Below are 24671 nucleotides of genomic sequence, written 5' to 3'. Positions count from 1 at the left end.
GACCTATTCTCATGAGGTGTCCCTGACTGCGGACTCGCGCAAGAGTCACCTGATCTTCCCACAGCCCAACTATGCTGACACCCTTATCAGCCAAGAGAGCTGTGAGAAAAGTGAACCTCTTCTGGTCTCTGAGAATGTAAAAGCAAATGAAGAAATAGGAAGTGTGCAGGTGAGTCTTTTTCAGTAGCTGTGGTTGTTGAAGACATTTATTCATTTTCTAAATTATTCTTCAGACATTAAAAACTATACAATGATCCATCATTATTTGTTTTCTTTAGCAAGATATTTAATGTCATTTCTATCTTTAAGACTATATTTTATTTAACATTTTAATATGCAAGTACTTTAGAAAAACTAATCTAAAATTTAACTGATAAATATCCATAACAGCTAAACAAGCTCAGCAAAAGAAGGAAGTTCAATAATCATTTTAAGTAAAGATTTCTTATTGTTATAATTTGCTTTGTTTAACTTCTAGATGTAATTTCTCTTTATTCTCTTTTATTTGTCATCAGTAGCAAAAATATGCATTGGAAAAACATTCACAGAAATAATATTTTAGTACACCTATTGTTTTCACAAGGAAATAATTTATAATAATTGAATTATAATTAATAGCACTTGAGTAATCAGTGAAATAATCCAGATTCTTCTGCATGATAAATACCACAAGAAGACATTAAGCTTAGGCTGGTGATAATATCTATGCTATTTGAAATATGCAGTTTTTTTTATTTTGTCATGTAATTTTTGATCATGTGTATTTGTAAAAAGAAGAAATCAGCTCTAATAACTCTTAAAATTCTTCTTTTATTAAATTAATCTCCAAAGATAGATAGGCTGATCATTTACTAAATATAAATTTGTCACACACCCATCATCTTCTGGTTTTAGGCAGCCTTCATTCTCCAGAATCTTTGAGTGTAGGAGAAATTCTACCTTATGAGATTTGTATTTAGAAAATTATGTCAACTTAAGGAATGGTTTGAATATTTTTAATTTATTCCCGGAGATGGACTTATCTTTAATAAGTCTTTCATAATGTAGTGCTGATCGTTGAATTTCAAAGTATGCGCAGATTTATCATTTGGTACTTATATACTAACCTACTTTAAATATTGCTTTAGAGATATTTTAATATTTAACTTTTATTCTTTTAGAAGCTTGAATGCAGATGGCAAAAATAGATAAAAGGCAGCAATTATTAATAGACTTGTGAACAATATTACTCAACTACATGAAAGGGCTAGAAACACATTTGTTAGTATAAGTAGGGGTCTCTTGCATTTTCTAAAAGTATTAAAGGAAATTTCATTCTATTTATATATGGACAATTGAGGGGTGACCTGGGCTACATTGGGCTGTAATTGGGGCTTACTTTTGGCTCTATGCTCAGAAATAATTCCTGGCTTTGTGCTCTAAGATAACTCCTGGTGGTGCTAGGGAACCAGGAACTCACACCAGTCAGTTGTACAGGCAAGTGTCTTATACCCCACCCTCTGTACTATCTTCTTGATCCCTATATGAACAAGTATTACCTCTGATTAAAATGTGCAGGTTCAATGAATGGTGCACAGTGAATATATACAAGGAATTTACAAAATATCTGTAGATAGATACTAATATTATTCACTTCAATATTAAAACTTGTTTTTTTATCAATTATAAAGAAGGGATTATATGTCTGGGATTTACATTGTGATTTGGGTTCTTGTCATGACTTAATTTTTTCTTACAAAGAATATATTTTAAACCTCTAGAACAGTGAGTTGATATTCATAATAAAATGTTTGATCTACACACCATATATGTACATATACTCTTTTACACCTTCAACTACTTGACTCTTTAAAAAAAACTTTTGGGTAATAATTGAAGTGTCTATACTGTGGTGGGAAACACTTGATCAACATGTTTTGAAGCAGATATATTTTTTTTTGGTTTTTGGGCCACACCCGGCGGTGCTCAGGGGTTACTCTTGGCTGTCTGCTCAGAAATAGCCCCTGGAAGGCAGGGATGACCATATGGGACACCGGGATTCGAACCAACCACCTTTGGTCTTGGATCGGCTGCTTGCAAGGCAAATGCCGCTGTGCTATCTCTCCAGGCCCAAGAAGCAGATTCTTGAGTCAATTTTGTATATATAAAGATGGTAAAAAATTTGTCTAGAAATTGTGTACAATAAGCAGTTTAAATGCTGAATGTTATTTCATAAGATGAATTCAGCATTGTCACATAGTTGCTATATTATAAATACTATTATCACATATTTACAAAACAACTTAAGAATCTTGCTTCAAAATGAAATTTAAGGCACATTAAAACATGGAAAGTGTTGTACATATTAAAAGGGAAGAGGATTGAGGCAGGTTTTCACAATCTGAAGACCAAAGAAAATTGCATAATATGCATTCCTTAATATAAGGACTCATACTTCACCCTCCAAACCGAAATAAGTAATCATTGTTAGATAGCTTTAGAAGAAAGGACAGTTAAATACAATGACAATGTAGAGTAAAAAAATTAAGGGGCCAGAGCGATGGTGCAGTGGTAGGGCATTTGCCTTGCATGCAGCTGACCAAGGACAAACTGTGGTTCAATCCCCCTGGAATCCCATATGGTTCCCCAAGCCAGGAGCAATTTCTGGCCCAAAATCAGAGAGAGAAAGAGAGGGGGGGGAAGGAGGGAAGGAGGGAGGGAGGGAGGGAGGGAGGGAGGGAAGGAAGGAAGGAAGGAAGGAAGGAAGGAAGGAAGGAAGGAAGGAAGGAAGGAAGGAAGGAAGGAAGGAAGGAGGGAGGGAGGAAGGGAAGGAAGGAAGGGAAGGAAAGGAAAGGAAAGGAAAGGAAGGAAGGGAAGGAAAGGAAAGGAAAGGAAGGAAGGGAAGGAAAGGAAAGGAAGGGAAGGGAAGGAAGGAAGGGAAGGGAAGGAAGGGAAGGGAAGGAAGGAAGGGAACAGAGAGGAAGGAAGGAAGGAAGGAAGGAAGGAAGGAAGGAAGGAAGGAAGGAAGGAAGGAAGGAAGGAAGGAAGGAAAGAAGGAAGGAAGGAAGGAAGGAAGGGGAAAGGAAGGAAGGGAAGGAAGGAGGGAAGGAAAGGAAAGGGAAGGAAGGAAGGAAAGAAAGAAAGAAAGAAAGAAAGAAAGAAAGAAAGAAAGAAAGAAAGAAAGAAAGAAAGAAAGAAAGAAAGAAAGAAAGAAAGAAAGAAAGAAAGAAAGAAAGAGAAAGAAAGAAAGAAAGAAAGCAAGAAAGAAAAAGAAAGAAGAAAGAAACAAAGAAAGAAGAAAGAAAGAGAAAAAGAAAGAAAAAGAAAGAGAGAAGAAAGGAAGGAGGAAGGAAGGAAGGAAGGAGGAAGGAAGGAAGAAGAAATTTAAACTGGTGTATTAATTTAAACTATAATCACTTACTAAAATCGATACAATAAAAAGGAAGGAAGGAAGGAGGAAGGAAGGAAGGAGGAAGGAAAGAGGAAGGAAGGAAGAAGAAATTTAAACTGGTGTATTAATTTAAACTATAATCACTTACTAAAATCGATACAATGAAAATGAAGGAACAATCAATTTTCTTGCTTACCTGTCAGTTATGAAAGAGGATGATTAAGATGATATAGAATGAAATTTAAAAGAATAAAATAAAACAAAAAATAATAAAACTACATTATTTATAACATTTATAGAGAGGGAGCATGGAAGAGAAAGACAGTGGATGTAAAATACAAATCAATATTTATATGGATGAAAATGACAATGCCCCAGAGATAAGCCTGGTGGATTCTGAGTCAAAACATATACAAGAAGATACACAGCGGGACATAGTTGTATGTCTGATGAAAACACATAACCTGGATTCTAGATTGAGGGTCACTGAATAGAAAATTCCCTTTTAAAATAATTCAAGATACGAAGAAAATGTACAAGTTGGTGACAGATGGGGTCTTAGAACTTGAGCAGACTCCAGAATACGACGTCACCATCACAGCCACTGAGGAGCCACTGACAAGCCTCCCCTCTCCTACAACAGAAAAGTCACCCTGAAAGTCTCTAACGTCAACTACAATGCTCTTGTTTTCTACCTTAATTTCAACTTGGTGACAGAGAATAACTCTCTAGGCGCCTCCATTGCCAGGCCAGCGCCTCTAATCTCAACCTGGGTCCCAATCTCCAAATCTACTACTCCATAGTGGTCAGCTACCGGTAATCACAAGAACTGGCGTCCTACGTGTCAGCGGAATGGTGTTCGCGCAGTGTGCCTTCCAACTGACTCTGCAGGTCAGCGCTTAGCACTAACGTGAGCCTGAGCATGCTCCCGATGGCTCTGTGCTTTTTGACACGGTGCGGGTACCGAGAGCCGCGCAGCCAGGATACCTGATCACCAACGTGGTAGTGGGCACTGATGCTGGACACATGCCTGGCCATCATACCACGTGCTGTAGGCCAGAGATCCCAGACTCAGCCTGGTGAGGTGCGAACTGCGAACGCCATGGGCGACAGGGACTCAGCGCGTCAGCACCTGCTGGTTGCTGTGCGTGATGGAGGTCAACCTCTTATCTGTTACCGCTATGATACACCTGGTGTTCAAGGACAGCTTGCAAGAGGTGCTACCAGAGCTCATTGGTGAACCTAAAGTCTCTGACCCTCAGAGATTTGTAGCTTTACCTAGTGCAGATCCTGGCCCTTATTTCTGTGCTCTTCCTCTAGCTGTGATTCTGGGAGTCGCCCCTAGCTTGAGGTCCCCCTCAGTTCCTTTCACATGTGTTTTTTTTTTTTCACACTGGTCTTTGCACTAAGTCTGAACCAGGGGTCCTCCCCAACTACGGTATGGGAACTTTGCCCTATTCCTGTAATCTGTGTGCTGCATCATCACATTCCTTAAAGACTGAGTTTAAGTTTCTCAATATATTCCTTGAAATATTTCCCACAAGATCTATTAATGAAGCGTCTTAGTTTAAAAGTACCAATAATGACAATCCCAGATGACTTTTAATTCAGACAATATGCAACAAGTGAGTTACTTCAAAACTCTTTCCTCTGATAAGTTTGATTAAGTTCTCATCAATTGCTTAAAAGGTACCAAATACACAGACTAAGAATAAAGGAGCTGGGTCAAACGGAGTGCATGCTTTCTATTTGAAAACCCTGGTAAAATGATTCCCAGTATCTTGGTTCCCCTTCGCGTTCAATAGTGTACTCAACTACCCATCCAGGCATTGGTAGGTGTGACACCAAAACCAACCCAAGAATAAACAGGAACATAGCTACATATGTTGTGATTTGTAATGCTAGTGATTTTACATACAAAAAATGGAGGGGGTGCTAGAAATTTTGCTATTCTGTGTTGAAATTGTTCCTTACTAGAAATACATCTTGTGATGTTCTTGAAATAGTTGTTATTCCCTACACAGTATTTTTGGATACATTAAGTATCGCATTCTCTCATTGTTGAGCTTTTATATACAATATAAAAATATTTCTCATATCCTATGCACTTTTAATTCATTTGAATATTTACAATATTGGCTAATTTAGAGTCACTCTTACTTTCTATAAATAAGTGGCATCTAAAAATGATAATACTACACAAAGTGGATTGGTTGCAAATGTGGTTGTGGTCTTTGGTGCTCAATTGAAAAATGGAAAAAATAAATTATGGTGGTGTATGATAAGTCAAGATTTACAAAACAAGTGTAAGTTTTAGTGAGAAATTACAGAAAATATGTAACATTTACTCAAAATTAGGTTTTATTCTTCAAAAACTACAAAGAGAAATAGTTTATATCCAATGGAAGATGGTTTAACAAAACTGCAATATTGAATAAGAACTCTAAGTGTCACTGTTCACTAACCCAGGTAATGGAAACAATGAAAACTCCAGTTAAATCCCCCAAGCACAAAAGCAAATCAGACAGCAAAGCTCTCCAGCTGCACAGAAGTTCTAACCTAAATCGTCTTGCCTCTGATATGCTAATGATCGTGGTTTTTAATTCAAAGAAGCTCAAACATGCTGCGAATCCAGTTCCCTTCTACTCATAATCCCAGGGAAATAAAGCCAACAATGGCAGCTCTGCAAAGAATCCGGCATCTTTATAGGTTTGTGCTGCTCTTCCTGATACTTGGCATGCAGTCAGGGGAAGGGGCTGGGCAGATCCATTACTCCATTCTGGAAGAACTAGAAAAAGGTTCCTTTGTGGGAAACATTTCTAAAGAATTAGGGTTACAGCCCTGGCAGCTGGCAGAGCACGGACCCCGTATTGTCTCCAGAGAAAGGACGCAACTCTTTGCTCTGAACCTGAGAAGTGGCAGCCTGGTAACTGGAAGCAGGATAGACCGAGAGAAGCTCTGTGCTCAGAACACACCCTGTATGGTGAGTTTTAACATCCTTATTGAAGATAAATTAAATCTTTATCCAGTGGAAGTGGAAATAGTGGATATTAATGACAATGCACCTCAATTTTTAAGGGAAGAATTAGAAGTGAAAATATCAGAGAATGCAGCCCCATCCTCTCGTTTTCCACTAATGGAGGTCTATGATCTGGATGTGGGAATGAACTCTCTTCAGGGATTTAAGCTCAGCAGGAACAGTCACTTCATAGTAGATGTGCAAAGTAAAACTGATGGATCCAAATACCCAGAGCTGGTGCTGGAGCATGCGCTAGATCGGGAGGTAGAGGCTGTTCATCACCTGGTCCTTACTGCATTGGATGGTGGTGACCCTGTCCGGTCAGGTGTAGCTCGAATCCTGGTGACTGTACTAGATGCCAATGACAATGCTCCTGTATTTACTCAGTCTGTCTACCATGTCAGTGTTCCTGAAAATGTGCCAGTGAGTACCACATTTTTGTCAGTAAATGCCACTGACCAAGATGAGGGAGTCCATGCAGAGGTGACGTATTCCTTTGTGAAGATCACAGAAAAGGTCTCAAATATTTTCTCTTTGAATATTTTAACTGGAGAAATGTCAATTTCATCAAATTTAGACTATGAGGACTCAAATTTTTATGAGCTGGAAGTTGAAGCCCGGGATCGGCTAGGTCTAACAGACAGAGCGAAAGTCATAATAACTGTCCTGGATGTAAATGATAATGTGCCCGAAGTGGTAGTTACCTCTGGAAGCAGATCAATTGCTGAAAGTACACCTCCAGGAACAGTCATTTCCCTTTTACAAGTGTATGATCAGGACTCTGGACTGAATGGCCTGGTAACATGTTCCATTCCAGGAGGTCTGCCATTTAAACTAGAAAAATCAGGAGACAATTATTATCGATTAGTGACGGATACATTTCTAGATCGAGAACAAGCATCCATGTACAATATCACTGTGACAGCCAGAGACAAAGGAATAGTTTCTCTGTCTACAGAAACACTTATTTTCCTAAGTGTGGCAGACACCAATGACAACGCTCCTACTTTCACCCACTCCTCCTACTCGGTCTATATCCCTGAAAACAACCCCAGAGGTGCCTCCATTTTCTCTGTGACAGCACATGATCCGGACAGTGGTGAAAATGCCCGAGTCACTTATTCTTTAATTGAGGACATTCAAGGTGTACCAGTAGCCTCCTATGTATCCATCAACGTGGACACTGGTGATCTGTATGCACTATATTCCTTTGATTATGAACAGTTTCATGACCTCCAACTGAGAGTGATTGCACAGGACAGTGGAGACCCACCACTCAGCAGCAATGTGTCATTAAACCTATTCATTCTGGACCAAAATGACAATGCACCAGAAATCCTATACCCAACACTCCCCACTGATGGTACCACTGGGGTGGAGCTGGCCCCCCGCTCTGCAGAACCTGGCTACCTGGTGACCAAGGTGGTAGCAGTCGACAAAGACTCAGGCCAGAACGCCTGGCTGTCCTACCGCCTGCTCAAGGCCAGTGAGCCAGGGCTGTTCGCAGTGGGGCTGCACACTGGTGAGGTGCGCACTGCCCGTGCCCTGCTGGACAGAGATGCACTCAAGCAGAGCCTGGTGGTGGGGGTCCAGGATCACGGACGGCCCATTCTTTCAGCTACCGTCACACTTACAGTGGCTGTGGCAGACAGCATCCCTGATGTCCTGGCAGACCTGGGCAGCATCAGTTCTCCCGCCAACCAGGAGGACTCAGACCTCACGCTCTACCTGGTGGTGGCAGTGGCCGTGGTCTCCTGTGTCTTCCTGGCCTTTGTCATCATGCTGCTGGCACTCAAGCTGAAGCGCTGGCACTCCTCGCGCCTGCTGCAGGCTTCTGCAAGCGGATTGGCTGGCGTCCCTGCCTCGCACTTTGTGGGCGTGGACGGGGTCAGGGCTTTTCTGCAGACCTACTCTCATGAGGTGTCCCTGACTGCTGACTCACGCAAGAGTCACCTGATCTTCCCGCAGCCCAACTATGCGGATACCCTCATCAGCCAAGAGAGCTGTGAAAAAAGTGAGCCTCTTCTGATTCCGAGAGATTCAAATTTTTGTAAAGAGGACAAGTCCCTAGTTCAGGTGAGTTTAATGGTTTTATTGACTCTATTTGAGCAGAAAATTAATATTCTCTTTGATCAGATATTTTCTTAGGCTTTGCAATGAATCATAATTGTGTGTTTTTAAAATGTGAGCATCCTAAATCTTAGCTTTCCCAATTTTCCAGGAAAACTCACATATGTCAGGCATATATTTTCTTTACTTTTTCGTATCTTGAGTTATATCTATGGATTATTTTACTATTATGTGACATTTCTGACATTTTGTTTCTAATGTAGAAAAAATACATTGTAGTCTCTGTTAAGTACTCTCACAATATTGGAATTTCTTTTATTTAACAAATACTAATGTTTTCTAAAATGGTGAGGATTCATGAGATATATGCCCTATTTACTACCTCGGAATAACTAAAGTCTTTACCAGAGAAAACTTGATATGTTTGGTATTAAAAAAATAAACATAGTATAAATTTCTGAACTATTTTTACTCATCTAAGGTCTGGCCTACTATTAATAATCTTCTCATTTAAATGTATAAAACTTAAAATAACTATACAAAACTTGTCTTATATATCTCACATAAACTCTAGGAAAACAAAACTTATTTTGTTTTTGGAGCAGAACTGTCAATTCTCTAGGGTTTCTCCTGGTTATACACTCAGGAATCACTCTTGGCAGTGCCGGGGGTTGGGGGGGATTGAATTCTGTGGATTGAACTTGGGTTGGCTGCATGTAAGCCAAATATTCTACCTACTTTCTTTCCAACCACTTTCTCTCCAACCCACAAAACTATTTTATTACACCAAAAACTATAGTTTTTAAAAGCATTTACTTAAGTACTTACATTTTCAAGAAAATGATTATTTACTTACTTATGCCACAATTATAATGATTAGATTCTTAAATAAATTGAGAAACCTTATACTTCAATACATGTGATTGAATGGATAAGGAGAAGCCCAAGAGGATAAGGAGGTCCCTATATTGCATGTTGCCATCATGGTTTGATTCCCAATCTTTAATACCCTAGGGCCTAGATGGTCTCCCGAGTCCCACTAGAAGTTATGCCTGAGTGCAAAGCCAGGAGTAAGCCTGAGCACAGCTGGACCTGGCCCAAAAAGAAGCAAGCAAAAAGAAACCAAATAAAATATACTTATTGGTATTCACTATTATATTCCTAAAAATTAAAGGACTGGATTAAAGGAGATGAATGTGAGAATGAGTAACCATGTTCAACCATTTTCAGTTCCAATAATGTAGCATATTTAACTCAAGTTAAATAAAACTGCTGTCCTTGTACAACACTATTCAAGTATTTAGGGAAAGAAAGATTGTCATTTAGTGGCCTGGTTATTCTTAACTCCTCTTGATCTAAAGGAATTAGATCATTATTGACATTAATAGCCTGTGAAAGGAAAAAAGAAAAGATTTGAGTTGTTAAATTATTCTAAAGAAACTGAATTGTTAAGGTAGCACATATTCATTCTATTATCATCAAACTTTGAAAATAAATAGCCCTGGAATTAGTGTTATATGGAGGATAAAATGGAGTGCTAAATTGTTCAATTCTGTGACAGCTAGTTTTTCTAATCTGATAATTCTATAACATGATCAAGCTATGGGTTGGCCACTTATTCATGTTTATTGAATAAAGTGGAAGCCCCATGACCCAATCCCAGGGGATTAGATGAACCGGGTCTGGAAGAAATGCCAACATAGGAATAATCCACATGGTTAAGGAAATAAAACAGATTCAAGAACTTCCACATGCAAGTCTTCAACTCCTAAGAAGCAGATAGCTCAGTTGTAGAAAAAAACAAAACTGTAGCATTTTTTGCTGAGTCCCAGGGTCTTTATTGGGAAGCATAAAACCATATCCTTGGGTGGAGAGCAGGTAGGGTAAGAAACCTATCCAAAGAATGCTTCAATCCAAACAAAAATAATTATACTGAATGGGGTGAAGACCCCTTATACCAACAGTTGGGTATAAAAGAAATCTATAAAATAAATAATTAAGGGGGCCTGAGAGATAGCACAGTGGCGTTTGCCTTGCAAGCAGCCTTCCCAGGACCAAAGGTGGTTGGTTCAAATCCCAGCGTCCCATATGGTCCCCCGTGCCTGCCAGGCGCTATTCCTGAGCAGATAGCCAGGAGTAACCCCTGAGCACCGCCGGGTGTGGCCCAAAAACCAAAATAAATAAATAAATAAATAAGATATCTTAACAAAACAATGAAAACCTCATTTATAATTTTAAACATTAAATTGATATATTTAATTAGTTGCTAACTCTAATGCTTGTTTTTCTAAATCAAAAAATAATACTGTTTAGTTATCTCAAGGTCCCTAATATATATGACTAATCAAAAGATATCAATTTGATTGAATATGTTTATATAATTCTTTTATGGTTTTAACCAGAATTTAAAAAAAAATTAAGTAATCCTAATCTTGGGTATCACCATAAAAAGACTTCTTACACAAAGACTGTAATTTCATTTCAGACATCATGAGACTGTGAATGTGAATTTTTGTAGTAAGCAATGCTCCCTATTATCCTGATTTCATGGGCAATGGGCTATTTTACTTGATTCTCTCTCTGCTCACTAACTGGGATCTTAGGCTGTATTGCTTTATTTTCTGTTTTGAATTACGTATGACTTTATTATCATTATTATTATTATTATTATTTTAGTGATTCAGCCATATATGGTAGTGATCAGGGGTACTATCAGATTCTACTTTCGTAACATTAATTCATTCATGTGGATGCATTAAATGTCAAACTTTGTCTAATGTGGGATTATATCAATTCTAACCAAATGAGGCTTCTGGAAAACAAGTGGACAATACAGATTATTATTAATATGATTGACATTTTATTTGTTGGCATACACTGATTTCAGAATATCAAAGAAAATTTACTGAATTGTTGGTCTATTATAGTAGCTATGAAAACCTCCAATTTATGGGACCAGGGAGATAATACAGTGGAATGAGCACTTACCTTATTTGCAGCTAATCCAGATTCAATCCCTGGCATCCCTTATGGTTTCCTGAGCCCACCTGGGGTGATCTTTGACCCAATTCTCATCCCCACAATTTAACTTTTATGTTTTTTGTTATGGGGGCCATACCCGGCAGTGCTGATGGATTATTCCTTGCTCTACATTCAGAAATCACTCCTGGCAAGCTCAGTGAACCATATTTGATGGTGGGGATCAAATTTGGGTTTCCCACGTGCAAGACAAGCACCTTACCTGCTGTACTATCTCTGCCTCCCCCGATTTAAGTCTTGTATTCTGATGTTGTGAACATATTGTGTTCATTATTACTGAATTCATTACTTTGTTTATACTCTAATGTAAATAATCTCTATATAACATCTTTCTAAAGTATACAACATTTTTAAATAAATCATACATTTTAAGCTGCAATGTTGATTTTTCTATATGTGCACTAAACAGTATGACTGTTTCCAAGGATTATTTCAAAGTTAGCGATGCAAAGCAGATTTTTTTTCCTTTTGTTTGTTTTTGTTTGGAGGCCACATCTGGCAGTTCTCGGGTCTTATTACTGGCCCACACTTAGTGGGATCACTCCTGGAGGTGTTCAGAGGACCGTAGGGGATGCAAGAGATTGAACCCAGGTTGACCACATGCAAGGCAAATGCCCTACCCACTATACTAACACTCTGAACTCCAATGCAAAACTACCTGGGATTGATAAATATCCACCCTAAAATCATTTAAATTAATATTAGCTTCTTAAACATGAATTTTTAAGTTATAGGATATAGGTGGATTTTAGAGATGTAAACAGAGAATTTTTAAGGATGAAACAACTTTCTGGAAAATATCTGTTACTGTATTTTGGCTTCAATATGGTGCAGTAACTTAGTAAGGACTCTGAGCGCCGCTGTTGACCAACCAGGGGGGAAATGGTGCAAAAAAAATCCATCAGAGCCTGCAAATTTACACAGCACAAAGAAACGCCAGCTTAAGACAAACTCTCTTCCGAGCTGCATCAAATTCAGGGGATCGTTCTATTGAATTCTGAGCTCCTTTCCCAATACAGAGGACTCCATACGGACGGAAGAATTTGCAACCAGAAACACAAAAGCAAACTGCTCAGGGTATAAACGATCGGCAACAATGGCTGCTCAGCAGAGGGGCGGGAACAACAGAGGATTCCTCTTGCTATTCATCTTCCTGGGAACCCAGAGGGACGCTTGGGCTGGACACATTCTCTACTCGGTACTGGAGGAGACAGAAAAGGGCTCCTTTGTGGGAAACATCGCCAAAGACTTGGGGCTGGAGCCCAGGGAGCTGGTGGAGCACAGAGTCCGCATCGTTTCCAGAGGTAGGTCTCAGCTCTTTGCTCTGAATCCTCCAAGGGGCAGCCTGGTCACCGCGGGCAGGATAGACAGAGAGGAGCTCTGCGCCCAGAGCGCTCAGTGTTTAGTGAACTTTAACATACTAATGGGAGATCAGATGAATCTTTACCCTATAGAAGTTGAAATAATGGATGTGAATGACAATGCTCCTAGGTTCTTGATGGAAGAAATGAATGTTAAAATCACGGAGAATACAGCTCCTGGGGTGAGGTTTCCATTAAATGAGGCTCGGGATCCGGACATGGGGATGAATTCCCTCCAGAACTACCAGCTCAGCCCCAATCGCCACTTCTCTCTTGCTGTGCACTCTGGAGAAGATGGGACTAAATATCCAGAGTTAGTACTGGAACAAGCTCTAGACCGGGAGGAAGAAGCCGCTCACCACCTCCTCCTCACGGCCTTCGATGGTGGCAACCCACCCCTGTCAGGCACGGCCCGCATCCGAGTAACAGTGGTGGATGTAAATGATCATGCACCGGTCTTTTCTTTGCCTCAGTACCGTGTAACTGTCCCTGAGAATGTGCCAGTGGGTACAAGACTGCTCACAGTAAAGGCGATCGACCCTGACGAGGGCATTAATGCTGAAGTGACATATTCCTTTCAGAAAATAACTCAAAAAATTCTGCAACTATTCCAACTGGATTCCCATACAGGAGATTTATCTACTTTAGAAAGTCTAGATTATGAAGAATCTGGTTACTATGAAATGGAAGTTCAGGCTCAGGATGGTCCTGGTAGTATGACAAGGACTAAAGTCCTAATCACAGTTTTAGATGTGAATGATAATGCCCCAGAAGTAACTGTTACCTCTGTGAGCAGTTCAATCCCTGAAGACACTCCTCTGGGAACAGTCATTGCTCTGTTCTACCTTCAAGACCAAGACTCTGAGAGGAATGGCGATGTGACCTGCTCTATTTCAGATAATTTGCCTTTCAAACTAGAAAGATCAATAGACAATTATTATAGGTTAGTGACTGCAAAAAGCCTAGACCGGGAAAAAATCTCTGTGTATAATATCACACTGAAAGCCACAGATGGTGGAACTCCACCCTTGACCACAGAAACTCATATCTCCATTAACTTGGTGGACACCAATGACAATCCACCTACTTTCCTCCACTCCTCCTATTCGGTCTATGTACCTGAGAACAACCCTAGAGGCGCTTCGATCTTCACTGTGACAGCACATGACCTGGACAGTGAGGAGAATGCCCGGATCACTTATTCCCTGAACAAAGACACTCTCCAGGGGTCACCTGTGTCCTCTTATATCTCCATCAACTCTGACACTGGAGTCCTGTATGCTTTGCACTCCTTTGACTATGAGAAATTCCGAGAATTACAGCTATGGGTGACTGCATATGACAGTGGGAAGCCAGCACTCAGCAGCAATGTGTCACTATATTTGTTTGTGTTGGATCAGAATGACAATGCACCTGAGATCCTATATCCAACACTACCCATTGATGGATCTACTGGGATGGAGCTGGCCCCCAGGTCTGCAGACCCCGGTTACCTGGTGACAAAGGTGGTGGCAGTTGACAGAGACTCAGGTCAGAACGCCTGGTTGTCCTACCGTTTGCTGAAGTCCAGTGAGCCAGGGCTTTTCTCTGTGGGACTGCATACTGGTGAGGTGCGAACTGCCCGTGCCCTGCTGGACAGAGATGCCCTCAAGCAAAGCCTGGTGGTAGCAGTCCAGGATCATGGACTCCCCCCTCTCTCAGCCACCGTAACACTCACAGTGGCTGTGGCCGACAGCATTCCCGACGTTCTGGCAGACCTGGACAACATCAGTGCCCCCACAAACCAGGATGAATCAGACCTCACACTCTACTTGGTGGTGGCAGTGGCCGTGGTCTCTTGTGTCTTCCTGGCCTTTGTCATCATGCTGCTGGCACTCAGGCTGAGGCGCTGGCACTCATCGCGCCTGCTGCAGGCTTCTGCAAGTGGATTGGCTGGTGTGCCTGCCTCGCACTTTGTGGGCGTGGACGGGGTCAGGGCTTTCCTGCAGACCTACTCTCATGAGGTGTCCCTGACTGCTGACTCACGAAAGAGTCACCTGATCTTCCCACAGCCCAACTATGCGGATACCCTCATCAGCCAAGAGAGCTGTGAAAAAAAGGATTCTTTGTTATCTTCCATAGATTTCAATGAGTGTAAAGATGATGCTCAAACTATTCAGGTGAGTTCAATCTTTGTTTATCTTTATATCCTGAAAAAATTATAAATTATATAAATGTGTGAGGTTTATCTGTGAACAATTTTTTTGAGTTATGTAATGAAACAAATTAACAGTTTACATCAGTAGTGACATTTTAGGTTTTTTCTGTGTTTTGTTTGTTTTCTTAGTGGTGACATTTTAACATGAAAGTTTGACTTAGATGCCTGGTTTTATTTTCATGGTGAAAGCCTCTTGGCAAGATTGTGAGCCAGTAGACTATCAAATCTTTATACTTTCCTCCTCCTTTTCTGTTTGGGATTTTTCTTTTGTTTTATTTTGGGCCACACCCAGAAGCATGCAGGGTTTGAAATTAGTCCTGTGGCCCAGGGAGCCATTTGGGATTCTAGAGATCGAACCAGGGTCAGCCATATGCAATACCCTACCCACTATGATATCACTTCGGCACCTCCATTCTGTATTCTTAATTCATATATTTTTAAGAATCTGTTGTGACCTACTTGCACTTATTTAGCAAAAAGAAAATTCCTCAGTCTACTTCTTGCTATTCTCCAGATAAAATACAGCTAAGAAATGTTCTTGAATATGTTTTTAAATTTGAAGATCTTTGTGTGTATGTTCTATTTCTGCCTCTATGTATCTCAAATCTCAGTAGATATGGAACTCTCAATGACTTCCTGTACTTCTTTTATCATCTATTAAATTAACTCCTATTGGAAGGTTAAATAGTCCATAAATGTGTGAGGCTTCATTAAGAGCTATTTTAGTAGCCAACATGAAGTCCAATACTATATAAATGCCATTGTCCTAAGTCAAAACAGTGTAACACAATAAGATGTCATTTCAAGGACCAGAGAGGTGGTGCTAGAGGCTTGCATTGCAAGCCTAGGAAGGACCGTCCCCCAGCGTCCCATATGGTCCCCACAAGCCAGGAGCGATTTCTGAGCGCATAGTGAGGAATAACTCCGAGCATCAAACAGGTGTGGCCCAAAAACCAAAAATATGTCATTTCAAGCATCATAAATGGAACTTTTTCAATTAGTAGTTCTGTGTTTTAACACAAAATTATAACATGCATTTTAGAATCTGGCATGCTAAACCATGTGTTTATGCAGGTTTTCCAAGTGGGAGATTGGGTGTGTTGGCTTTATGAAACAACAGTTCAGATATTCAAGTCTTACCTGAGTTTACTTAGTGTGTCTTCTGAAAGTGTCACTTAGTATCACTTAGAAATAATGCTGTACTAACACTCTTTGTGTGACATTCAGTTGATTAGCATCTGGAAGAGATTGATGACAAAATCATCTTGCTCCTGAAACACTTTGAAAGTTAAAAGGATTTTTTCTTAAAACAGTGTTGTATGTGATGGTCTGATATTAAGGGCTGTGCAATACTTTAGGATAGTATTTTATGTATTTTGCTTATGGCCAGATGCATGGTCATTTGGGAAGAAGACAATGTTATTGACACATTGTGAAGCACTAATGAGGATATCACATCTTTCAGAAAAGAAAATTTACCAGCTAAGTATATTTGAAAATTTTAACTTTAAAAAATAAAGAAATCATAATTGATTCAATTAATTACATCAAGAAACTTTATAGAAATTATTTACTAACAGTAAGGTTACATGGGGTCTTAAATATCTTAAACTGGTGCACAGAATCTCACTGCAATGGACCATGGCCAGTCACATTCTGTTGGAATGAAAAATATTGTTGTCCTAATAATGTTTATGACTGATACTTCATTGTGTAGCCATGAAAATAGTTATAAGGGAACAGATAAGATAAAATATTTTGGTTGTATAAATTCCTTAACTGAAACAGCTAAAAAATGAAAATTATGAATTACTGAAACTATTTTGAAGGAAGATATATATATATATTTGGAGGTAAGTAAAGTTTGTACCTAAGTAAAACATAATTTCATCATTATCAATACTTATGGGATGACGGTTGAAATGAATCTGCACAGAAGTTTCTAAAAAGCAAAGAAAAAAATAAAAAGAAGTGCTAGCTTTGGCAGCACATATACTAAAATCAATGATAGAGAGAAGATTAGCATGGCCTCTGCGCAAGGAGGACATAAAAAAAAAGAAAAAGAAAAATAGGAAGTATAAAACTTTACCCAATACACTGCTAACAAATTTTTAAAGTACTCTATCAATCAGTTAGACTAGTTACAGTCTTCTTTCGATTGCTAGAGTGGATTACATTATTGATCAACACTATGTCAACAAGTAAATATTTCCACATAAAATATACCTGAGTTCCCTAGAAATATGAGTTTTAAGTCTTATTACATTTCGTATAATACAAATTAAATGTCACTGGGTCTCAAAACGTTTGTTCAGGTAGGCAGAAAAGTAATTATTGTAACTGGTTCAACCAAAGCAACATAGGCTGCAGTTTCCCAGTATGGACTGTGGGCGCCGCTGTTGGCCAAAGTGCAGAGATGGAGCCCGTGAACACCTCGCGCAGCCGCACAGCGTTTTCCCCATCTGTGACTCCGAGCCACAACCTGCCCACCGCGTTCGGGGCTGCAAAAGAAAGCCAACACCCACGCGCCACAGAACGCCTGTCGGGAGCCCCGGAGCCCCCAACGCGCACTGTCTGCCAGCCGGCTCTGCGGGCGGGTGAGCAAGCCGAGGGGAGCCCGCGGGATGGGGAGCTGCGCTGGGCAGAGGCACCGGGCTGAGCCGCGGCCAGGGCGCCTGCTCTTCCTGCTGGGTCTGCTGCGCCTGGCGCCAGCCGAGCAGATCCGCTACAGGATCCCCGAGGAGATGCCCGAGGGCTCGTTGGTGGGCAACCTCGCCCAGGACCTGGGGCTCGAGGTGCACGAGCTGCCCGCACGCAAGCTGCGCGTGAGCTCCGAGAAGCCTTTCTTCGCCGTGAGGGCGGAGAGCGGGGCCTTGCTGGTGAGCAGCAGGCTGGACCGCGAGCAGATCTGCGGGAAGAGGCCCGAGTGCGCGCTGGAATTTGAGGCTGTGGTGGAAAACCCGCTGAGTTTCTATCACGTGAGCGTGGAGGTCGAGGATATCAATGACCACGCGCCCAAATTCGCGCACAGTTCCTTTGACCTTCAAATACTTGAGTCCACAAAGCCTGGTGCTCGATTTATTTTAGGTTCTGCCCATGATGCCGACATTGGTACCAATTCCCTCCAAACTTACCAGCTCAGTCCCAGCAATCATTTCTCTCTAGTGAATAAGGAGAAATTAGATGGTAGTAAATACCCTGAGCTGGTACTGAAGACTCCTTTAGACCGTGAAGACCAGTCATCCTACTACTTGACCTTGACTGCCTTTGATGGTGTGGACCCCCCGCTGAGCAGCACCACACAGATACTGGTCCAGGTGACAGACGCTAATGACAACCCTCCTGTGTTCAACCAAGAGCTATACAGGGTGAGTGTTCTCGAAAACGTCCTGCCAGGCACGAGTGTGCTTAGGGTGACAGCCACAGACCAGGATGAGGGTGTCAATGCCGAAATCACCTTCTCCTTTAGCGAACCAGGTCAAATCACCACGTTTGACCTCAATTCTAACACTGGGGAAATTGCTATTCGAAATGCATTAGATTTCGAGGAAGTCAGGAGTTACTCCTTCCTTTTGGAAGCAAAGGATGGTGGAGGACTGGTGGCCCAATGTACCGTGGAGGTCGAAGTTCTAGATGTCAACGACAATTTCCCCGAAGTGCTATTTCAGTCCCTTCCGGGCATCATTATGGAGGACACCAAAGTGGGGACACACATCGCCCTGCTCAAAATTCGAGACAGAGATTCCGGACACAATGGAGAAGTTGTTTGTAACTTAGAGGATGATGTTCCATTCCAAGTACTCTCGTCGTCGATAAACATCTATAAAATAGTGACAGATGGAGTTTTAGATCGAGAGCAGACACCTGAGTACCACCTCGTCATTACTGCCACCGACAGGGGTCAACCGCCACTCACCTCTACCTCAAACATCACTCTCCACATAGGCGACGTCAACGACAACGCCCCGGTTTTCCATCAGGCGTCCTACGTGGCCCACGTGGCCGAGAACAATCCTCCAGGCGCCTCCATCGCCCAGGTCAGCGCCTCGGATCCCGACCTGGGCCCCAACGGCCAAGTCTCCTACTCCATAGTGGCCAGCGACCTGGAGCCTCGCGAGCTGGCGTCCTACGTGTCTGTGAGCGCGCACAGCGGAATGGTGTTCGCGCAGCGCGCCTTCGACCACGAGCAGCTGCGCGCCTTCCAGCTGACTGTGCAGGCCCGCGACCAGGGCACGCCCGCGCTCAGCACCAACGTGAGCCTGCGCGTGCTGGTGGGCGACCTCAACGACAACGCGCCCAGGGTGCTGTACCCCGCGCTGGGGCCCGATGGCTCCGCCCTGTTCGACACGGTGCCGCGAGCCGCGCAGCCCGGCTACCTGGTCACCAAGGTGGTGGCGGTGGACGCCGACGCGGGACACAACGCCTGGCTGTCCTACCACGTGCTGCAGGCCAGCGAGCCTGGGCTCTTCAGCCTGGGGCTGCGCACGGGGGAGGTGCGCACTGCGCGCGCCTTGGGCGACAGGGACTCGGCGCGACAGCGCCTGCTGGTTGCTGTGCGCGACGGGGGCCAGCCTCCCCTTTCTGCCACCGCCACGCTGCACCTGGTGTTCGCGGACAGCTTGCAGGAGGTGCTGCCAGAGCTCAGTGATGAACCCAGAGTCTCTGACCCTCAGGCTGAGCTGCAGTTTTACCTGGTGCTGGCCTTGGCCCTCATCTCTGTGCTCTTCCTCCTCGCGGTGATTCTAGGGGTCTCCCTGAGCTTGAGGCGCTCTTCCAGGACCTCAGCCTGGAGTTGCTTTCACACTGGTGTCTGTGCCAAGTCTGGATCCGGGATTGTCCCCAAGTATGAAGAAGGGACTTTACCCTATTCCTACAACATGTGTGTTGCCCATACTGGAAAGACAGAGTTGAATTTACAATATAGTGAGCAAATGAGTTCAGGCCAAGATATTGTTTGCAGCGATTTATCGGGGAACTTTTTTCCACTCTGTGATTCTAATGAGCCAACCTCCCATCAGGTGAGTTTTCTTTCTGCATGATGTACTTCTAATGCTGTATCCAATTCTCTATATTCATTGGATTATGCACAATTTAAAATCTAATGAATTGCCTTAAGAATGTGTAGACAATTAATCCCCATACTGTTCTTAAGAAGAGATTGGTAGAGGAGTTATGTTGTGGATTTGATGTCCTCCCAGTTTTAGACTCACAAGCTCCAGGAGGTTGTTTTTGTGTGCGTAGGAAAATATAGGCTATTGAATAGGACACAATTTAAGTATTGAAGTAAATGAGTTCAGAGTAAAATTAGGCAATTTTCTAAGGTAATATTTTCATTATTTCTAATATTGGTCCACACCTGTTGGACACCTCGTGTTGCTCATAGGACCTGTGGTGCTCCTCTCTTTCTAAGAGGGATGTCTACTGGTAGTGCTCTGGGACAATATTCAATGCCTGGGATGGAACCCAGGTTGGCCCTGTGCAAGACAAATGTCCTACCCTCTATACTATCTTTATGGCCCTTTGGCTGATTTTTTAAACTTGATTGATTGATTGATTGATTGATTGGTGTCTGCGTCACACCTGGCTGCGCTCAGGGGTTACACTTGGCTCCGCACTCAGAAATCACCCCTGGCAGGCTGGGGAACATGGGGAATGCCAAGAATAGAACTGGGTCCCTTCTAGGTTGGCTGTATGCAAGGCAAACACTCCACCACTGTGCTATCTCTCCAGCCCCCTTCCACTGTTTTTAAAGTCTAATTTATCTGTTGGCTAATGAGGCTGGAGAGATACTACAGTGGGTAGGGTCACTTTTCATATGACCTTCCTGTATTCATTCCCCAGCACCTAAGAACAGGTGCTGATGAGTACAGGCAGGAGTGATACTTGAGGTAAGAGCCAGCATTAATTTGAGCATCACCAGGCTGGGCCAAACTCCCCAAAATTAATTGATATATCATTAATTTACAGTACTCTGAAATATTGTGAATTTTACCCCTTCTTATGTGTATAAGTCTTACCACAACCATCATCAAAGTTCTATTGTCATCACATCTCCATGAACTGACTTTACTGTTGTGGTTTACACACCAGTCTTATGCCTGTGTCTTATATTTCCCCTGTTTATAAAATTCCTATAATTAAGCATCTTTCTATATTAACCTGGATTGTCATAGAGATGAACCCAGTGTACTTGTTTGCAATACACTATGTGTGTCCATCTGTAAAGTCATCTTACTTAGTATTAGGTCCATTATTATTTTGGTTGTTTGTTTTGTTTTGTTTTTGGTCCACACCAGTGATGTTCAGGGGTTACTCCTGGCTATGCACTCAGAAATCGTTCCTGGCTTGCTCCTGATGCCTGGGGATTGAACCACAGTCTGCAATAGGTTAGTGCATGCAAGGCAAACGCACAACTGCTTGCGCCACTGCACTGGCACCATGGGTCCATTATTCTTATTAGAAGGCAAAGCAATGTTCTTTGAACTTGAAGCATAGATTTTTCATGACTGATATCTGCTGAATCTCTATATACTCTCATTCATCCTATTAGCCTATAATATTTTATAGGGGGCTTTCCTTCGTGGTCTTTAGGAAAGCTTCATGATTGGCCTACCAGTGTGGATCTGCTACTTTATGCTTTGACCTTTTGGTGCTTGGGAGCCGTTATGTTTACACCAAGTACTTCTAGGATCAGTCAGTGCTAGGGACTAAACTCAGGGTTCCATACATGCTTGGCATATACTTCATCTTTTTGAACAATCTCCCTTGTCCTAGTACAAAATTGTTGAACTCTATGTTTCTTGGTCCTGTTCTAATATAAGTAGTTTTCTTCTAGTCATTCTAGAACCTTCAGGAAAGAATAGTCTTGGAATTTTTCAAATTTTAGACAAAATTAATAACCTAATGTTCATAAAAGCAGATGATAGTACATTTGCAGATGATATAGTCAATGGTGATACATTTGTCAGTCTTTTCCTTTTTTCCCTCAGTAACTTCCTCAGTTCAGAGCTCTTTAATAAAGTGTTGAAGGAAATAGTTACCTTTTATTGACCATTTCTGATTCTAGTGCTCATTAAACATTCTCCATTTTTCTGTGATCAGAGTTCTACCTAAGTTGAAATTAACTTTAGAATATATGTCCACCTTAAAGAAGCCCAATTTAAGCTTGCTCTAAAAAGTAGTTATCTCTTATTTGTAGAAGAATTGGATTGAGATATGCTTTTCTTTTCATTATATACTCATTTGTAGCTTTTAACTAGTTTTCAATTCAAATAGGAAAATATGAATAAGCAAAATAACAGAACTATATTATCTTTGATTAAACTTATATGTTAAAACTTTATCCTGGTAAAGTAAAATCATGAGATTAGAAACATTATTAAATTATAACTAGAAATAAAACTTAAGAGCAACAACTCCACATAAATTTTACTATGATTATTAGTATAATTAGTGTAAACCAAATAAAACAACTTCCAATTAGTAATATCCAGTAGACCTTCCTTTGTCAGAAAATTATTTCTGTGACAATTATAGTTCGTAGGTTTTTAAATCTATACATCATAGAATTTGACTAGAGTTATAATAAATATTTAAGCATATGAAAATAAAATATCTAGTGGAATAGTAAACTAGAAATTTGAGTAAGTAAATATTAAGCTAACCCATAAATAAGATAATTTAACAACACTTTGAAGGCTTTGGCCATAACTCAATCCATAATCATTGGCCCAAAGAGAAGTTGCTTATATTATTTTATTATTTGGAGGGTTCTGGGTCAGATAGGATTCTCATAGTCACTCGGCTATGTGCTCGGAGGTCCTCCTGGCAGTGGTCAAAGGGTTTTATGCTGTACTGGGGATAAAACTTGGGTTAGATGAATGCAAGGCAAGTGTCTTAGCGCTATGGCATACTTATAGTTTGCTTGTTATAAACATATTCCATTTACAATTGATTAAAATATAACAATTTAGTAACTTAGTTTCCAGCATTTATTTTATAAAATAATTCAGTACCAAATGTAAAAGAAAATAAAACGAAGGTGCTTTGAATGTAAATGATGCAGTAACTGCTTAGGACTCTAAGCGGCGCTGTTTATCTACTTGGAGAAAATGTAATCAAATACCTTCCCGATGCTCACTTGTGCCTCCTCTAAAACGCCGGCAGATCTCAACAGCCAAAGCAGGGCGACAGTGAGACTTCATCCTTAATTTGGGGGACACATTAGCGTTCCCTAAGATCCTCTCCTTCCGATGCAGCAAAGGTAAAGAAGATATATTTGCCTCATTAAAATTCTGAGAGGATTTTGTTTTGAGAAAACAATGGCCATCCTAAATCGCTACGGAGGACGGGGAGATACTGTCTTGCTGTGCGCGCTCCTGGGCATGCTGTGGGATATCGGGAGGGGACAGATTCACTATTCCGTGCCTGAAGAAAGCGACAAAGGAACCTTCGTGGGGAATATCTCCAAGGACCTGGTACTGGAGTCACAAGACCTGACAAAATACGGAGTCCGCATCATTTCCAGAGGTAGGACACAGCTCTTTGCTCTTAACCCGCGGAGCGGCAGCCTGGTCACTGCAGGCAGGATAGATAGGGAGGAGCTCTGCACTCAGAGCTTGCGCTGTCTAGTTAATTTTAATGTCCTGGTTGAAGACAGAGTGCAACTTTATGGGGTAGAAATAGAAGTAACTGATGTGAATGACAATCCCCCAAAATTTCAAGCTGAACATCTGGAAGTGAAAATTAATGAAATTACTGCCCCGGGTACAAGATATCCTCTCCCAGAGGCAGTGGACCCGGATGTGGGTGTAAATTCCTTGCAGAGCTACCAACTCAGCCCCAATCACCACTTCTCCCTGGATGTGCAAGTAAAAGATGATGGGACTCTGAACCCAGAACTAGTGCTGCAGCGCCCCCTGGACCGCGAGGAAGAGGCTGCTCACCACTTGGTCCTCATCGCCTCTGATGGAGGTGAGCCACGTCGGTCCAGCACGCTGCATATCCAAGTGACTGTGCTGGATACCAATGACAATGCTCCAGTTTTTGCTCAACCCTTTTACCGAGTGGAAGTCCCAGAGAGTGTGCCCCCAGGCACCAGGCTGCTTACTGTGAAAGCTAGTGACCCTGATGAGGGAACCAATGGGGAAGTGGCATATAAATTCTGGAAAATTGGTGAAAAACCATCAAGATTGTTCCAGCTGAATGAACATACTGGGGAAATATCAACAGAAAAGAGCTTGGATTATGAAGAATGTGCATTTTATGAAATGGAAATACAAGCTGAAGATGTGGGCGCACTTCTGGGGAGAACTAAAGTTCTTGTTTCAGTGGAAGATGTAAATGACAATAGACCCGAAGTCACAGTTACATCTCTGTTTAGCCCAGTCTTGGAAAATACTCTTCCTGGAACAGTAATTGCTTTCTTGAATGTCCATGACCAAGACTCTGGGAAAAACGGTCAAGTTGTCTGTTACATAAGCGATAACTTACCTTTTCAATTAGAGAGATCAGTGGACAATTATTATAAGCTGCAGACACGGACATATTTGGACCGAGAAAAGATTTCTGTCTACAATATCACAGTGATGGCCTCAGACCTAGGGACTCCACCTC

The 24671-nt window shown here is 41.6% G+C and overlaps 2 protein-coding genes and 1 non-coding gene across 10 annotated transcripts in view; all 3 read left to right on the top strand.

The window, feature by feature from the left end:
* LOC126027838 (protocadherin gamma-C5) overlaps window positions 1–24671 on the top strand; it is a 200918-nt gene that overhangs the window by 47491 nt on the left and 128756 nt on the right. The window contains exon 1 of one of the 8 annotated variants that reach the window (XM_049786857.1): window positions 5975–7964. The exons of 6 other annotated variants lie outside the window; for them this stretch is intronic. In XM_049786857.1, coding sequence (XP_049642814.1) covers window positions 5991–7964 — 1974 coding nt within the window. In that variant the 5' untranslated portion in view covers window positions 5975–5990. Of the gene's footprint in view, window positions 1–5974; window positions 7965–23230; window positions 23552–24671 lie in introns of those variants that run through there. One more of the 8 variants, XM_049786869.1, reaches the window with a different exon arrangement.
* On the top strand, window positions 8140–9669 carry LOC126027491 (protocadherin gamma-A3-like). Its single transcript, XM_049786500.1, has 2 exons — window positions 8140–8465; window positions 9634–9669. The coding sequence occupies exons 1-2, from the start codon at window positions 8169–8171 to the stop codon at window positions 9667–9669; spliced, it is 333 nt and encodes a 110-aa protein (XP_049642457.1). The 5' UTR covers window positions 8140–8168.
* On the top strand, window positions 17028–17133 carry LOC126029255 (U6 spliceosomal RNA). The gene has a single exon (XR_007502889.1). It is a non-coding gene; the product is annotated as a U6 spliceosomal RNA (small nuclear RNA).

This window comes from Suncus etruscus, chromosome 14 (assembly GCF_024139225.1).
Source record: "Suncus etruscus isolate mSunEtr1 chromosome 14, mSunEtr1.pri.cur, whole genome shotgun sequence".
Taxonomy (NCBI): Eukaryota; Metazoa; Chordata; class Mammalia; order Eulipotyphla; family Soricidae; genus Suncus; species Suncus etruscus.
Note: the sequence above shows the minus strand (reverse complement) of the source record. Positions and strands in the feature narration are given on the sequence as shown.

What these genes read in the sequence shown, in the direction of transcription:
- LOC126027491 (XM_049786500.1), top strand. Translation starts at nt 8,169, where the DNA reads ATGCTGCTGGCACTCAAGCTGAAGCGCTGGCACTCCTCGCGCCTGCTG. An exon ending in AGGACAAGTCCCTAGTTCAG is followed by an intron (nt 8,466 to 9,633) that starts GTGAGTTTAATG and finishes TAAAAATTAAAG; the next exon opens with GACTGGATTAAAGGAGATGA.